The sequence below is a fragment of the Aptenodytes forsteri genome, unplaced genomic scaffold (genome assembly GCF_000699145.1).
Source record: "Aptenodytes forsteri isolate BGI_AS27 unplaced genomic scaffold, ASM69914v1 Scaffold8, whole genome shotgun sequence".
Taxonomy (NCBI): Eukaryota; Metazoa; Chordata; class Aves; order Sphenisciformes; family Spheniscidae; genus Aptenodytes; species Aptenodytes forsteri.
The window spans coordinates 5442041-5457974 of NW_008796218.1; the positions used below are offsets into that span (position 1 = coordinate 5442041).

Sequence of the window (15934 nt, forward strand, 5' to 3'; positions counted from 1 at the left end):
TTGCCCTGACCCAGGTGCAGGACCTTGCACTTGGCCTTGTTGAACCTCATGAGGTTCACACGGGCCCACTTCTCCAGCTTGTCCAGGTCCCTCTGAATGGCATGCCGTCCCTCAGGCATGTCAACCGCACCACTGAGCTTGGAGTCCTCTGCAAACTTGCTGAGGGTGCACTCGATCCCACTGCCTATGTCATTGATGAAGATATTAGACAGTACTGCTCCCAATATAGACCCCTGAGGGACACCGCTCGTCACCAATCTCCATCTCACCAGTGCTGAGTACAGGGGCACGATCACTTCCCTACTCCTGCTGGCCACGCTATTTCTGATACAGGCCAAATGATTCATGGAGAAAGCCTGATCCTGGAAAATTTTTACTGGGCAAAATTCCTTTGGGAATTTCTTTTGTTGCTTGCCTGCCTATCCCCTCAGCAGCCTCCACGACACATGACCCATCTCTTGTGCTTCTCACTCAGTACTCTGTAGCTTCTGGGGCCTTCCATGTCACTTATTTTGGCAGTCAGGCAGGTGGACAAGCATAGGATTAGAGATCCCAGGGCTGCTAGGGGCTCAATTCTGTAGGTGTTTTATCTATTCTATAGAAAATTTGAATGCTTTTGGTTTTCTTTCTGATTTAGAGCAGATGTGAATTTCAGGATGTCAGATTTCAAAATCTGGAGCTGATCAATGTCATGGGATGATTTTTTGTCTGACCAGCCCTGCCATCGGCAGGAGCCTGTTGTGGTGGTCCGCCACAGCCTTGTGGGATAGACCCCCCTCCAGTTCTCCAAGGAGCAGAATTCTTGTGTGGAGGCCAAGAACATAGGATGGGCTCACAGATCGCATTGATGTCTGCCGCGCTGGGAAGCCCTCGTGTATGAATGTCAGTCCTTAAGTGGTTTCCTACATACTGGATAACGTACCCTAAAGGAATCATTCACTGGGCAACACCATCCAGGTGGCCACCATGTTTGCCTTTGCTGTAAACTCCCAGAAGAATGACTGACTTAGATAATTAGAGGGACCAGCTTTCACAGGACAGTCATTAATACTCTTGTGAGTAAAGCTCCTGTGTTGGTTTTCTGCCACTGCTTCTCAGTAACTGTTTGCTTCACAACTGCAGAAAACTCTCTGACCATGTTGTAAAGTTTTCCTGCTGCTTCCTGAGTCTCGAGAGTGGATTCCACTTACCCACCTTTGGTTGCACACAGAAGCAAAGGAAAGAGATTGGCTTAGTTATGAAATGGAGAATAATGCTCTTCAGATTGTTTACTCAGAAGATCATCTTTTCAGAGGGAACTGATAAATTAGAAAAGATGAAATGTGTACGTTCTTTTGAAATTATCTTTGAATACTGTAGACATTACCATGTTTTAAAAAGGAGTGAATACCTCTGTCTCATTAAAAAAAAAAAAAAAAGCGGCGGGGGGGAAAGTCACCATCCAAACCTTATTATTCCTATGCTTTTCTAAGATTGTATTAATACCTGGAGGACTCCATCAGAAAAAGAGTCTGTTTTGTGCAGGCACTGTATATGCACATTGTGAAAACAAGTCTCTGTCTCCAGAAGTTTATCATTAAAAATCCCAGCCTGAAAAGGTTTATACACATGCATTTTTTTGTGCCATGTGAAATTAGTGGGAACATTTTCATGAGATTGAATTAACATTGTTTGGGATCAGGGCCCAAGTATGCAGATCAGACTGTATAGAATACCTCACCTGCACAGAGTGTTGTTAGAAATAATGACTTGGTTTTCATTATTGGTTACAAAATCTAGGCCAAATGGTGTTTGTTACTTTTGCCAGCCATCAACATCTTACCAATCTTGAAATCCATATCATATACTCAGGCACCAGGATCTGACAAACTCATTTTTCCACTGAAAATATTGTCCAGGATTGTCAGAATTTGCTACTTGTATAGAAGGTAACTACAGAGAGTGAACTCAAACCAAAATGAAAAATCTGCTTTCTTCAGTTCCAGCAAAAGAGTACTAGATCAGATTATAAAGATAGTATGTGTGGAAGTGACATAGTATGTGACACAGTAAAGATAGTATGTGGGAAAAAGTGACAAAATATTTTGTTTCAAGTGACAAAATATTTTGTTTCAGGGTTAGTATTCATCATGAAATGACATGTCTTCTCTTAGAAACTGTATTCCATAGAAACTGTAAAACCACCTGTAAAAAGGAAAAAGGAGCTTGGCTGTTTCACTTCACTAACATCTCCTATCAGACTTGTAATTCTTACTGTATTTTTCTTCAGTTGTGATTGTTAAAGCAGCTGCGGGAGACTAGGTAGTCTCTTGCCTTCACATTTTCAATAAACTGATAGCTTAATTTTACTATTCCTTTAAAAATCCAGTAAATACAACTGTATCTTTTTCCTATCCTGTCCTAAACATAGGTAGGCAGTGGGATCTGTTAATAAGTTGCTGCATTAGTGAATTATCTCAGATATCATCTCTTTCAGCAGCAGCATATTTGATCTACGTATTTGTGCCTGTGTTTACACGCCTACTGCAGGGAGAAGCCTCACTGAACACCTGCAGCATTGACCCTATCGTTGGGATCAGTGTTTTGTTTGTTAAACACTTCACAATTATACTGTTATTTTAAAAGACAGCATTGTTTTTAGGTTAGTTACTGTACCTGTAATGCTTCATTCTTGCATCACGAAGGTGTTTCCAAGAGGAGTTAAGACTTGTTTGTTAATCTCATTTTACAGGTGTCTCGGAAGGTTATACCGTTTGATGTAAAATAGGTCCAGTATGCTGCCTACTGGACAAAACAATGTTTCATAGAACAGGTATAAGAGAGGGAGGGAAAGGAGCCAGCAGTCATGTTACGCAGATTTTCTCTTGATCGCAGTGGTTCACAGTCTTTTCCGTATCAGAATCGCAGTGGTCTGTTCTAGGTGACATCTTTTACCAATGCAGCAGTAGTGGAATGGGAGAGTCGTCGTGGTCCTCTGAGGTCCAGGTGGAGAACTCTTGTTCTGCATTGTATGTGTAAGTGCAGTCTCCTTATCCAGACAATACTTTTCCCTAGTTTCTGCTCATTTAATTTACTGTTTGTTGTGGTCAGATGCTTTGTACATTAATGGGTTGGTTTCATTTGTGCGTATATTTTACTATTTTAATGATTGAGATGGGTTGAATTTTGGTACTGAAAGAGAAATCAGACTGACTGTTAGGGCTGGACCTTTCCTGTGGCTGGCAGCAATGTGTTTTCAATAAACGCACTTCCTGAAAGTCATGTCATTTGTCATCTGGATCCATCTGCATTGCAGGTAGTGTATCTCCAGGTCAGGGTTTGTCTTTTTTTTTTCCTTCCCAATTTGCTCCTCCTATTCAGGCATTTCTCATCAATCTACTTTAAATACAATTTTAGCATAGCTCACATAATACCCAAAGGCTATAGTGTATTTGTGCTCCATCATTCATGTTTATTAAATTCACCCCTCTATTTTGGGACATAGATTTTCTTTCTAACACTGTGTTCAGAGTTTGTGTGTGTTGAGGGAGGGCAAGAAATAGCCCAGCCATCCACTCTTCCCTTAGGTGTTATTTTCATTACCTGCAATTTACTGCTGTGTGCTATCTTATTCACCTCTGTGTAATTGCAGAGAATGAATCTGTACAAATATTAGCTCAACTGATCTTCCCAGGGCAATAGTGGCAGCCCTGTAGTTTGGGTTATTTAAAACATGCAGTGTGCTTTAAGGAATAGTTTTGCTTTTCCTCTCATTAGATCTTTTCCTGGCTTCTTACCATCCTCACTGAAAGCTGTCAGCCTAGACATTTCAGATCCTAAACTGTAGTTTCTTTTTCCCAGTGACTTCAGTTTTGTTCTTGGAAGGTGAATAGCAGTTTTCTGATTGAACTCAAAGCTGGATCTCATTAATACAAAGCATATCTACAGTATCTGTAGAGCTCCTGTTGTTCCCTTCAGCACCACTGAGAGTCTGTTGGGCTGTTTGCTCTTGGTCAGTGTTTGGTTGTATATATCCTGTAATACATTCATCTTCCAATATATTTTTACCTGACTCTGATTTTTTTTTTAAACTTATTCTGAGTGAAACATTTAGAAAACTTGATTTCTACAATTTCTGTTGGTTTCATATACCCCTGAAGTCGTAACAATTGGAGATCTATTTTGATGAACTATGCTAATTAAAACAGGGCAAAAATACAATTGTGTGGTCATGTTGAGGATTTGGCTGGAGTTTAGCTTAACAATTATCTATGTGGAATTAAGAAAAAAAATAGGAATGTGTGTTCCTGCCGTTGTATTTTCTTTCAGTTAATCTGCTTGTATAATCTGCCATGTAGCTTAGTTGGGACACTGATGTTTTAGTTCTGTGTAAAATCCAAAAGGAGGACACTATTCACAGAATCTGAAAGGGACTTCTGGAGGCTGGAAGGGACCTCTGGAGTTCTCCAGTCCAGTGTCCTGCTCACAGCACGGTCAGCTATGAGGTCAGACCAGGTTCCTCAGGGCTTTATTCATTTGGGTCTTGAAAATGCCAAGGATGGAGACTGCACAACCTTTCCGGACTGCCTGGTATTAGGCAGCTATGATTAAGTCTCTCCAAAGCTGTCCCTTTTCCAGGCTGAACAAGACCAGCTCACTCAGCCTCTCCTCACAGGACAAGTGCTCCAGCCCAGCTCCCAGACCTCCTTGGTTACTCTCCTTTGGGCTTGCTCCAGTTGATCAACATCTTTCTTGTACCAGGGGGCTCAAAACTGGATGCAGTTTTCTATATGGGGACTCACAAGTGCAGAGAAAAGGAAGGATGTTAATCACTTCCCTTGATGTAATGGCCATGCTCCTGTCAGTACAGCCCAGGGTGCTCTTTGCTGCCTTTGCTGCCAGGGCACACTGCTGGCTCATGTCCAGTTCACTGTCCATCAAGAACCCAGGTCCTATTTGGCCAGACGGTCCCCAGCCTGTATTGTTGCAGGGGATTCTTCCTTCTCAGGTGCAGGGCTTTGTGTTTGTCCTTGTTAAATTCCATAATGCTCCTGTTGACCATTCCTCCAGCTTGTCAGGGTTCCTCTGGACGTCACCCTGCCCCAAGTATATTGACTGATCCCCCCCAGCTTGTTGTCATCTCTGCAAATGTGATAAGGGTGCACTCAGTTGTCTCCTCCAGGTCATTGATAAAGGTGTTATCTCTTCTTGCCCAGGTGCAAATACTTATCATATGACTGAGGAGGGATGGAAGAGAAAAATATATTTTTCCAGTAAGTCAATGTAGAACATTATTTGTTAATAGAGTGCTAAAAAGTTGTTTGTTGTTCTTTTTAAATCCCCAAAACAGAACTGTTGGACAGACATAATGAGTGTCATAAATCTTAATGTACAATGAACATTTAGATAAACCTTACTGAAGCAAATAGGACCAACGATTCAGGAAAGTCTCATTCATTTACTGATTTTTAAGCTAGTTTGCCAGCCAGGATTTGAAAAGAAAATAAAGCATTTGATTCTGTAATTATTTGTGCAGCTACAAACTCAGTTTCTGCGTTCAGCCGTCTGCCCTGCAGGCACTACTTGTAGTGCCATTTGGATCATTGGCACAGTGTATGATCCTCTGCATCTTCTTGTGTTTTGTGGCTGACTTGGTGCTGATAATTCTGATACAAACATCTGTGTTCATATTCCTGCCTTTTTTTCCCTATCCTTTTGCTTTATCTCTTTTAGTCTTTTTAAGGGTCTTCAGAACAGCTGCACGGGCAGGGGAAGCAATGCTGTATTCCTGGACAGGCATGCTTTTATTTACTGTGTGAGGTTCACAGTGAAACAATTTTATTCCTCTGAAGCTTCACATGAAGAAGTGCAGTCTTCATTTCTGCAGCGGTTGCGGTGTCTGTACTTTACTGGTCAGTTCAGTGGTAACTGACAGGTGTACCAGTAATGGTAGGCTGTTGCCCTCTCTGTTGTATGAGTATGGCACGGGAGAAATCCAAGAGCCTCTGCTGTTGCTGCTGTTGGCAGTAGAAGGGCAAACTAAGATTGAATGTCCTTGGGCTGCTCCTCAATGAAGAAGATGGCCAGACTTTTGCTTGCTTAGATGGCCCAGGAAAGATGTTACCCATTTTATGATAAAGATAGTAGCTGCAGGTTTTACTCTAAATGAGATGACTGAGCAACTGCTTTGGGGTCAGAAGACCTTGATGATTCCTAGCATGAGGGGAGCCCTCGCAGTCTTTCAGAGTGATTTGTTAATTTAAAAGTCTTTGATTAGGGTGTGTGTCTGATATCATAATGTTCTCCCAGGAGGCTTCTGGTCAACTCAGCATATGGCGTACGTGGGGGAGCCGACCTTATTTTATGTGGGGACTTGCAGGTGTTGGGACTTTAGAGATTGCTGGCTTCACTGGTTTAGGAATTCATTGAATTTCACTTCTTTGAAGAACCTAACTGTGTGCCGTTCTCTCTGGAGCATGACTTAAGCCTGCAGGTCCCTGACCCTGTTAATGGGCTTTTACAGTAGCATTTCATCAGTGCTGCTGGAAAGCTTGTTCCTAAAGGCTTAACAGTAACGTTATCCAGAACAGTTGGGTTTTATGGAACTACAGAGACTTTATGGAAGTATAGAGGTTATAGAGAAGTGTAATTGGGTGAATATGACAGATGGTATCCAATAAGCCAAGTGCTATCTCTTTGCAGGAATTTTATTTCATATGTTTTTAGAGACTTTGTAATGTTCAAATGGCACATTACGCCCATTCTTGTCCTTTTGAGTCAGCCTTGTTCTAAAAGGTCCCATCATCTGCTTCTCTTAACACAGCAACATACCAGCTTTCTTCACAGCAAGAGTGCATGGAAAAGATCTGAGTGATCTTGAAGATTAGTCTGGTATGGGTTGTTTTTTTTTTCTTTCTATCTGGTTTGATCATCCATTGTTTTTGAATTGCAGATGACAATATGGCAGAAGAAACTCAAGATGAAAATATCTCCTCTAATTTTCCATTGCTTCTGGTTTAGTGTTGTAAATGGGAGTAATATTTTCTTATCCAATTCCTCATCTTTTTATAACGTGAACTGTTTGTTTCAGGAATTTTCCCTGACTATGTACATTCATTCTGCTTGTGCAAAGGTTCCCTGATTTCACGTAGAGTTTTTGGGTGCTGCTGTTAGTAATGTATTATCATGAAGCAGCAGAAAGAGAAAATGCAAGGGTGACACTTTTAAACAGTGTATGAAAGTTTAGTGGTAGTATATGTCTTTGCTTGTTTGACCAGGAACACTTCTCACGGCAATTAGTGCTGGGCTGCAGAGATGTGATAGATGATTTTGAACCTTTGTCCTGGTAGAAAAGGTATTGTCATCAAAAATGTTCCTTTATGAAGCAGTGTCAGGAAGGAACAAAAACTGCGTCATTTGTCAGGCAGAAACAATAGAGCTGCTTTACTATGTCAGACTTCTTTTAAAAATATAAATAAAATCAGTGACCACATGCATCTTGCACATTCTAAATGAAAACATTTCTTAGTTATTTTTTATTGCAATAGCTTACTGAAATGTGAGCAGTTTGCATGGTCAAAGAGTAAAGGTGAGGTACTTTCTGTGAAATGTGTTGTTATTTGAATTAAGGCTTTTCCAATTTTACTTAAATTGAAATCAGTCCATGTGGAATTACAGTAAAATGTAGCAAGACGTTGATTTACAGAAGCTCCTGCCTTCATCTCAGAAGTAAATTGTGGAGCTTCATGTAATCATTGATTGGTCTTGGGTGTCTCTCTAAATGATTTTCAAGGAATACAGATTATAAAGAGCTTAGAATAGTAAAATTACTGCTTATATTTTTGTCTTCATTATGACATGCAGCAGTATAGAAAGCCTGGTTGTTTTTGTGTAAATTGAATTTAATGTTGAAACTGCCTCTGTAAAATAGATTGTGTCTTAAGAAGGTGGTACGAAAAGTATACTTGGACAAAAAGGTTCTTTTAATGTATTTCCCTTTAGAAAATAGGAGGTGGGGATATTTGAATCAAATGCCATGTTTAAAATGTGAAAATATGCTATCTAAATTTAATACTTAATTCTCTGAGCCTTGGTCCAGGCTGCTAATACGAATCTTTAAGATATATAGCTATAGGCTTGACTTCTTAAGCCCAATACCCATTAAGCTCTAATGGGTGGGTTGCTCGAGTTATGTATAGATGGATGGGTCTTCCCTGGAGGAAGTATGTACAAGCTCTGATATGTTTGGACTAGACTATTACTGCAAACCTGAAGTGCTATTTACAATATTATATAGTGTAAAATTGCTTTTTGTTTTAAATGGGGTCAAAGCCATAGCCAAGATGCCAGGTGGATACATGATACTTGATCAAACAGGAGTAAAAATGAACCTTGCTGGATCTTTAGGATGCTTCAGCGTGCTCAGCAGATTGCTAATATGTATGCATTCTCTTCAATAATTCAATTTTAATGAATTATAAAGTTATATTTCTCTACTAAGACTGAGTTTCATGCTGCTGCTGGGATTTGCTAGCATCACATCGAACACGTAGGCAGAATTGTTCTAACAGCCTTGCTCTCTATGAGGTTATTTACTGTAGTGGTCCTGCCATGTTACAGACATAGTTTTTCCACTGTACTGGGCCTTTAGTCTCTGACCATCCAAGTTATTTGGACCACTGAGCAACAAAACCATGGCCACTTCTGAAACTGGGCAGGATAGGCTGGGTCCTCACCATGTGCACAACTCTTCCAGAGGAAAGAGCAATTGATTTTTGTTCTTTTCAAAGACTGGGAAGGGCAAAGGCTGTGCTTCTCCTCCTAGACTTTTGTGTTTTCCAAAGAAAGAATAGGGTAGGTTCTCTGGATTTCAGCTCTTGGACCCTGGAGCGTCTGTCAGAGTGCATGGACTGCCAGGCACTGTGGCAAGGTCATCCGCTAAATCCTTCTAGCAAAGCTTCACTGAAGAGTGAGAAAGGGTCAGTCGTGGTTACACACTTGCATCTCAGAGTCCGCTGCAGATGTTTTTAAAGGCAGCAAGAGTGAGGGCTCGATGGAATTGCTATGGAAACAAAGCTTATTATTTTTATTTATTTATTTATCCATTCATCCCTCCCTCCCTCCCTCCATCCATCCATTTATTTATTTATTTATTAAAAACCTGATGTCCCTTAATGGCAAATCTTGGGAGTCACCCAGTCTCAGGAGAGTTCTTCCATTGAAACTCAGGGAATGTGAAATATTGGCCACTAATCAGCAACTCCAAGGTCCTCTAGTCCTGTAGAAAATATTAATGAAGTACACAGTCTCAAACTAGAGTGCTCTGCTGTTCTAGCAGAAGGTGATTATTTAGGCATCAAGAAAGGACAGAACTGCAGCTTTTCACTGATACTGGCATTGAGTAACTGCTAAAATAGACAGAGTTGGTGGTAATGAGATGACTTTTAAGGCCTTTTTTACACTGTGGAGGATTCAAAAGAGTGGTGTGTCTGTCTGGTGGGAGTGAGGCATTCTAGTCCAAGTCCAGTAATATGGAGGGGGTGAGAATTGTTGAAATAACTGTATTCTACTGAATCTCGGTATCATTGAAGAAAGCCGGAGTTCAATTTAAGCCATAACATTTAACAACTAAAATAATGTAAGGCTTGTAGTTAACGCAGATTTACAAAAGGATTGTGGAAAACAACCCAGAACTTTATGAAATCTGAAGTGAGAAAATGAAGGACCTGGAAGTTCCAGACGAACTTGTCAGCTGGTTTTCAAGGCATGCTGCTTTTGGTGTCAGCTTTGATTGCATATATTCAGAGGCTTTACAAACAAAGTCTTGCAGTAGAAGGGCAATATGGAGAGGTGTTTTAGTGTTACAGCATCCACAGTTTTTGGATGAAGGTTCATTTTTTTGGCAGTCCTTTGGTGTGTCTGATAGTTGCTTTGTATTTGTGGAATGCTGAATCAATGCAAATCACACACTTCCTCTGACTGGTGTTTGCTATGGTGTTACTTAAACTACCATGTTTACTGTGGTAAGGTTGGGCATAAAGAGACCTGAGGGAGCTGTGCTTGTTTACTTGAACCTGAATTTAGCTTGTTATGGCTTCCCAGGGAGTCACAGATAAGGTTTAGAACTTGACCGAGGACATTTCCCTGCTCCCTTGTTCCGTGCAGTGTGTTATGCCAGGATACGGTATGGTGGGAAAGCAGAGGAAGCTGGAGTCATCCAGAGCGCTTAAGACACCTTGTCTGTGATACAGGATCTAGAATTATAGCCAATCCAGCATAATACTGAAAACCATTATATTCACATAAAGATAATTACTGAACTGTTGGTTTATAGGAATGTCTGAGATGTGTATATATAGCTCATTTAACATATCTGAGGGAGTCAGCATAGTCTGATTTATAAAGCAGCAGATGAGAAGAGATCAGAGTTTTCTCTTTAGCTCTGCAAATGACTGGTGGAGTGGAGCAGTATTGGCTCTTGACCTCTCTGGGTATGTGCATCGCTGTCCCTGCAGTTCTTATGGTCTGTATTAGCATCATTACATGGTTTTGGCTTTTTTCAAGTGTTGTCTTAAATGAGGAGGATTTGTTCAGGCCATTAAGCCTGAAACTTTATACTTAGGCATCTTTTACTCAATTGTTTGGCCAAAGATATCCGTTTGGGTAGTTTTACTTTCTAGCAGTGCAGCTAATATGTATTGCAGTTGTAGTGAAGCACCCTTGAAAAAAACCTGATATTGTATACCATGGAGGAATGTGTGTCTGCTTCTTATAACTTGTTTCTGTAATTTATCAAACGAAGAATGCTTGGTGTAAAGCAGAAGATTTTTGTGAGTGTGAGGGCTTTTTTCTATGAGTAATGCATTACCTCTACAAGAGTCTGTGTAATTTCCTACCCGAGCTACTTGTACAGCATAGTCTTGAAAAAAACCTGATATTGTATACCATGGAGGAATGTGTGTCTGCTTCTTATAACTTGTTTCTGTAATTTATCAAACGAAGAATGCTTGGTGTAAAGCAGAAGATTTTTGTGAGTGTGAGGGCTTTTTTCTATGAGTAATGCATTACCTCTACAAGAGTCTGTGTAATTTCCTACCCGAGCTACTTGTACAGCATAGTTTCATTCTGTGGAACATCAGCCTTTTGTAACATATAATTTGAGTATAAATTGTAAAAGGCTGATGCTACCAATAATGCTTAATTATAGGTCTTTGATAATGCTGGCATTGGAAAGGTGGCATTCTGCATGCCTTTATTAGCTTCCTATCTAACTGTACTATAATGTTACTGTCTCCTAAAGAGTTTATATTAATACATGGGAAGTCACATTTGTTATGAAATTTCCATTGCAATACAATTTGGTTGTATGTAGGCCAGAATCCAGATTTGTTTGTCCTGGATTTTTTCTTTTCGATTGCTAAGAGTGATTATAAAAAAGGGGCTAATCTTTTACAAAAATCTGTTGTAAGAGAAAATGAATACTACTTGTAAGAGGCTATTTTTTTTGTTCTATAGAACTATTTTCCTTGTAGATGATATATTACAGTTTAAAAGATGTAATTATCTATGTTCAGTGTTTAACCATGATGTTCCTACAATAGAGACCTTTGTTCTCCAGAAAAATAAAGTGTAGTCAGTAGTTTGATAAAATACTTCACAAAAATAATTTTCTGATTTCAATGCCATTAGTTTTTAACATCTAATTAATGAAAATGATTGAATGTGCAGGAGCTAATCTCCCAACTAGCAACAATTAGCAGAAAGAAATATGGCAGTGCACAATACTGTTTGTCTTGCCAGTCTCTAAAAGTTGAAGTGCATGGCAATCAGTGTGCCTTTTCAGATATTCAGGAATAAATTCTGGTTTTCAGTGTGCAAGAGATTAGACAGTTAATTTTCCTAACATAATTTTAAATACCGGTGAGTTGCTAAGCAGCTCTCTTACACTCCTCACTCTATATGCTTTATATGCAAGTTTTCAGTCAAACCCCGCTGCTATATACATTGGCATTTTGCATTAGAAGACAGTGGAGAAGAAAACGAACTACAGACTATGGATTTTGCATTTCTTTGTGAACTGGCTGAATATATATTTTTATTGAAGTTTATGTGAACCAGAGTTTTTCAGTTTTTCATGGACTGCATGTAAATTCTCAAGTCAACTTTTGCAGGTTAGGGCAGGCAACCTTCCATGAAACATAGTGGGAGTTTTATATGGATAACTCCTGCAAGAGTTTGCTCCAGAGATTGCTGTTAGGTGTTGTTCTGAGTGATAAATTTGTTCCAATTACGTACTCTTTGTCTTTGCAGTGTTCTGGATGATGAGGGGAGCAGCCTGCGTCAGCAGAAGCTTGACAGGCAGGTAAGATTTTGGAGGGGGATCTACTTGCTCTCTGAATTCTAGATCTTGGGTCATATATCTGGTAATTGATAGAAAATTGCATCCTCTGATTAGGGAATGCAAAAGAGAGGTCTGTGGAGGTTACAGCTTTCTTAGAAGTCTAACTTCCATTAAAATTTTTCTTATGACTGTGGTTTGAGTGATTCCCATTTCCACTGCCTTGGACTTGTTTTAAGCTGACTTACAATATATTTGTTACCCCTTTGATGGACCAGAAAGGACAAGAGGTTCTGGCAGACATGCCAGCCAAAAGCCAAAACCATGTTTTGGTTTACCACAAAGTTTTTACGTATTTTCCTTTTCGTTCCATGGATTTAGCCCTTGTGGCTGTAAACTAGTGGCACTATGTGCTATGTTGCCTATTTTGCTACTGTATTCCTACATGACTTGTACAAGAAAGTGATTCAGAATCTCTCCCATGAAATCTCAGGGAATTTTGCTATCAGGTTTTAATGGGGTTTGAGGTTTTCACTTTTCTTTTGATTTTTCTGTGGTCCCTTTTTCACAAAACTTTTTCATGTTTATAGTTAAACCTTGTGAGTTTAATTTTATGTTTTTCTATATGTTTCTGTTCCCATTGTTTTATCAGCTTGCATGTCTACCAGCATCTCATTTTCAGATTCGAATACTTTCTATTTATGCCATAATCCTGTACTAGATTCTGATCATTTTGAAGTCCACTCTCCATTCTTGTTCTTCAGTTTTAGTCCATCTCCTTTCTAAAAGCAAAAAATCACTGTACAGGAGCAGGGAAATAGTAAGGTAATGGATAAGTAAAATTAAAAGTTCAGTTCTCTAAGGTTCTAGAAGAGGGCTCAAAGAGAGTGGTGCCTATGGTGCCATTGGATGCTGAAGGTTTGGGGTTTTCAGCAGGTCTAGCTGAGAAATTCAAGTGTTTAATTAAAGTTTATTTTGTATAGTTGTTAAATTAGGCTCATGTCGAGCATTATCACTTGATTCTAGTTTGCAGAATACCTGCTTTTAATTTACAGAAACTTAAATTGGCATCTCCGCCTCATGCCCTTGCTTACCCTCCCATTGCTTCACAGCCAGTACTCTCACACTGGTGTTTTCCCAAGGGTTATTTCCAAGCAAGCTCTGACAGTTGGTAGACTGCTCAGAAAGATCTATTTTAATTATTTCTGTTTTCAGCAGAAGGTGTTTTAGCAGTGGGTTGGTTGTGTTTTTTTGGAAAGATTTCCTGCACCCCAGTATCCCAATATCTCACTTGCCAACTGCTGCCACTGGAAAACTGGAGAAGGTGTAAAGATATCCATTGATTTTCATGATAGATTGCTACTGTTTGGAGTCCAGTAACAGATGCTTTTCTTTCTTTTTTCCTCAGCGAGCGTTGCTAGAACAGAAGCAGAAAAAAAAGCGCCAGGAGCCATTAATGGTTCAGTCCAATGTGGACAGTCGTACAAGGACACGCAGAATGAAACATTCGGAAGAACAAGCACCATTGGTTGAATCGTATCTTAACAGCAACAGCAGCACCATATATCATGGTATATGAATGTGATCTATTGCATGAATATTTACTGAAAGTCACAGTATGATGGTCACCATGTTAAATTTATGCTAATGAGAACAAAGGTTGTTGTTTTGGATTTTTTAGTAAATAATTGATATCCTTCACTTGTGTTTGGGGATAAAAACATCAGAACTTGCAATGCTAGCCTAACAGGAGGAAGCGAGGTAACTAGCTGCCATTTCAGTGCTGGGGGGAAGAGAGAGTGGCTTGTCCCTTCTGCCATGAATATTTAAGTGTCTTCAGCCTTGGTTTCTTCTGAAGTAAAGCTTATGGTGTTCCACTCTATGTATTCCTCTGTACATAATTTTGCTTAAGCCTGACAGTGTTAATGATAATTTTGAAACCTGTTAACTAATTTCAGCTAAGTTTGAATATAATAATTTCAAAGATACTGTGTTTCTGCAAGGTTCATTAAAACAGGCGAGTAGGTAGAGAAGAACATTTCAAGCTTGTACAATGTGGTCTATGCTTTCTTATTAAAGATTACAGAATCCAGAAGTTACAGAGACACTTCAGGTATCACAGCCATAGGGAAAAAATTATAATGCCATTTCTGTATTGTTAGACCTCAAAGAATTTAATCATCAGAAATAAATCCTAAGGAAATCAGTTGTTACTTAGTTCTGTGCTCATATGGCCCATGCTTGTTGGCCCCCTAATGAGGTTAGGTGCGTACTTTTCCTCAGAATTTCCAAGAGGGAAGCTTGGGTAACCCTGGTTCAATATTGTGTCTCTTGTAGATCTCATTCCAGGTTGCTAACACCTCCAAGAGTTATAGAGAATAGTAATTTTCAAATTTTAGTGTTTTGCAGATTGTTAAGACAAATTTGATTCATAAGGGATTCATAAGCCTCAATAGCAAAAGGCTTTCTTCCCTGAGTATCGATGGGTATGTGTTACACAGAATTAGTATAAGGAAAAAAAGAGAGTAGGGGACATGAGCTGAAATCTGCTGGTACTGGGAATGCAGTTGGCTGTTTTCAGGTCGGGAATGCTACTAGGTGGCAGAGTACTTCAGGTTTAATGTCTAAAACCCAAAACCTAAGATGCCTTTGTGAATCTACCTCTGGAAAAAAACCCCAAACCAACCAGTATCCTAGTCTTAAACAAACAAACAAAACCTTAATTCATCATTCAGTTCAGACCTCTATCAAGTATACTGCACGTGCTATACTTTTCATCTGCCCTATCATTTTATTTTCATTTGGTGGTCATGTATTTCAATAAGGTGATGGCAGGTATTTACTGGACTAACTAATCATGCTGTGAGAAGTGCAGGTTTCAGAGTCTCTGCCCCCGTTTTGCAATTGGTGGAACTTTTTGGTGTGGTTACAGCTACAGAATTTATTGTTAGAAACTGGAAATTGCATTGATCAAATGTTAAAGCTTCATTGAAAATAGACCTTTTTTATCTTGCAAGCAGATAGGCTACCGTAAGTGATTTCAGATGGAGAATTATTTTTTCTCTTAGTATTATTTTAATGATGTTTTTTCTAATAAATATTAAAAGCATTAGTAGTATTTCTCTCTCTTTACTATCTTTTTCTCAGGGTCTGGGAAGAATTTGGGTTGGTTTTTTTTTTTTTTAATCAGAGAAAAAAATTTTTGTCTTTTGTCTTTCACTCAATAGCTTTTCAAAGGTACAGAACTGTTCTAAGAAATAGTATCTTATGGTACAGGGTGCCATCGTATACTAAACCTTCTGTATTGTCAGTTGAACAAGGTTTTAATTTTCACAGATCAGAGAAACAGACATTATCATCCCATAAATGGTAGCACATTTCATATCTGCACTAACTGAGCTAAATCTTGCAACAGTTTGCACCAGAGTGGACTTTCTGGCTTAAGTGAGATTAACTGTGCTCTTAAGGTAAAAGTGACCCTTCCTGTAATGTTATATACCACACCATTTACTGGAATACTTATTAATGTATTCTCCTTAAATCAGTTTGTTCTAAATTTGTTTCTCAAACCCCATCAAGATTTCACAAGGTTTCAGAGAAGCAAAAAAATATAGTAAT

The 15934-nt window shown here is 39.3% G+C and overlaps 1 protein-coding gene across 1 annotated transcript in view; it reads left to right on the forward strand.

Moving 5' to 3' along the window:
- The window catches only part of TUB (tubby bipartite transcription factor), a 161720-nt gene that overhangs the window by 108477 nt on the left and 37309 nt on the right, over positions 1-15934 (forward strand). Inside the window, exons 2-3 of the mRNA XM_009288794.1 lie at positions 12289-12340; positions 13725-13887. Of these exons, the coding sequence (XP_009287069.1) occupies positions 12289-12340; positions 13725-13887 (215 nt within the window). The remainder of the gene's footprint in view (positions 1-12288; positions 12341-13724; positions 13888-15934) is intronic.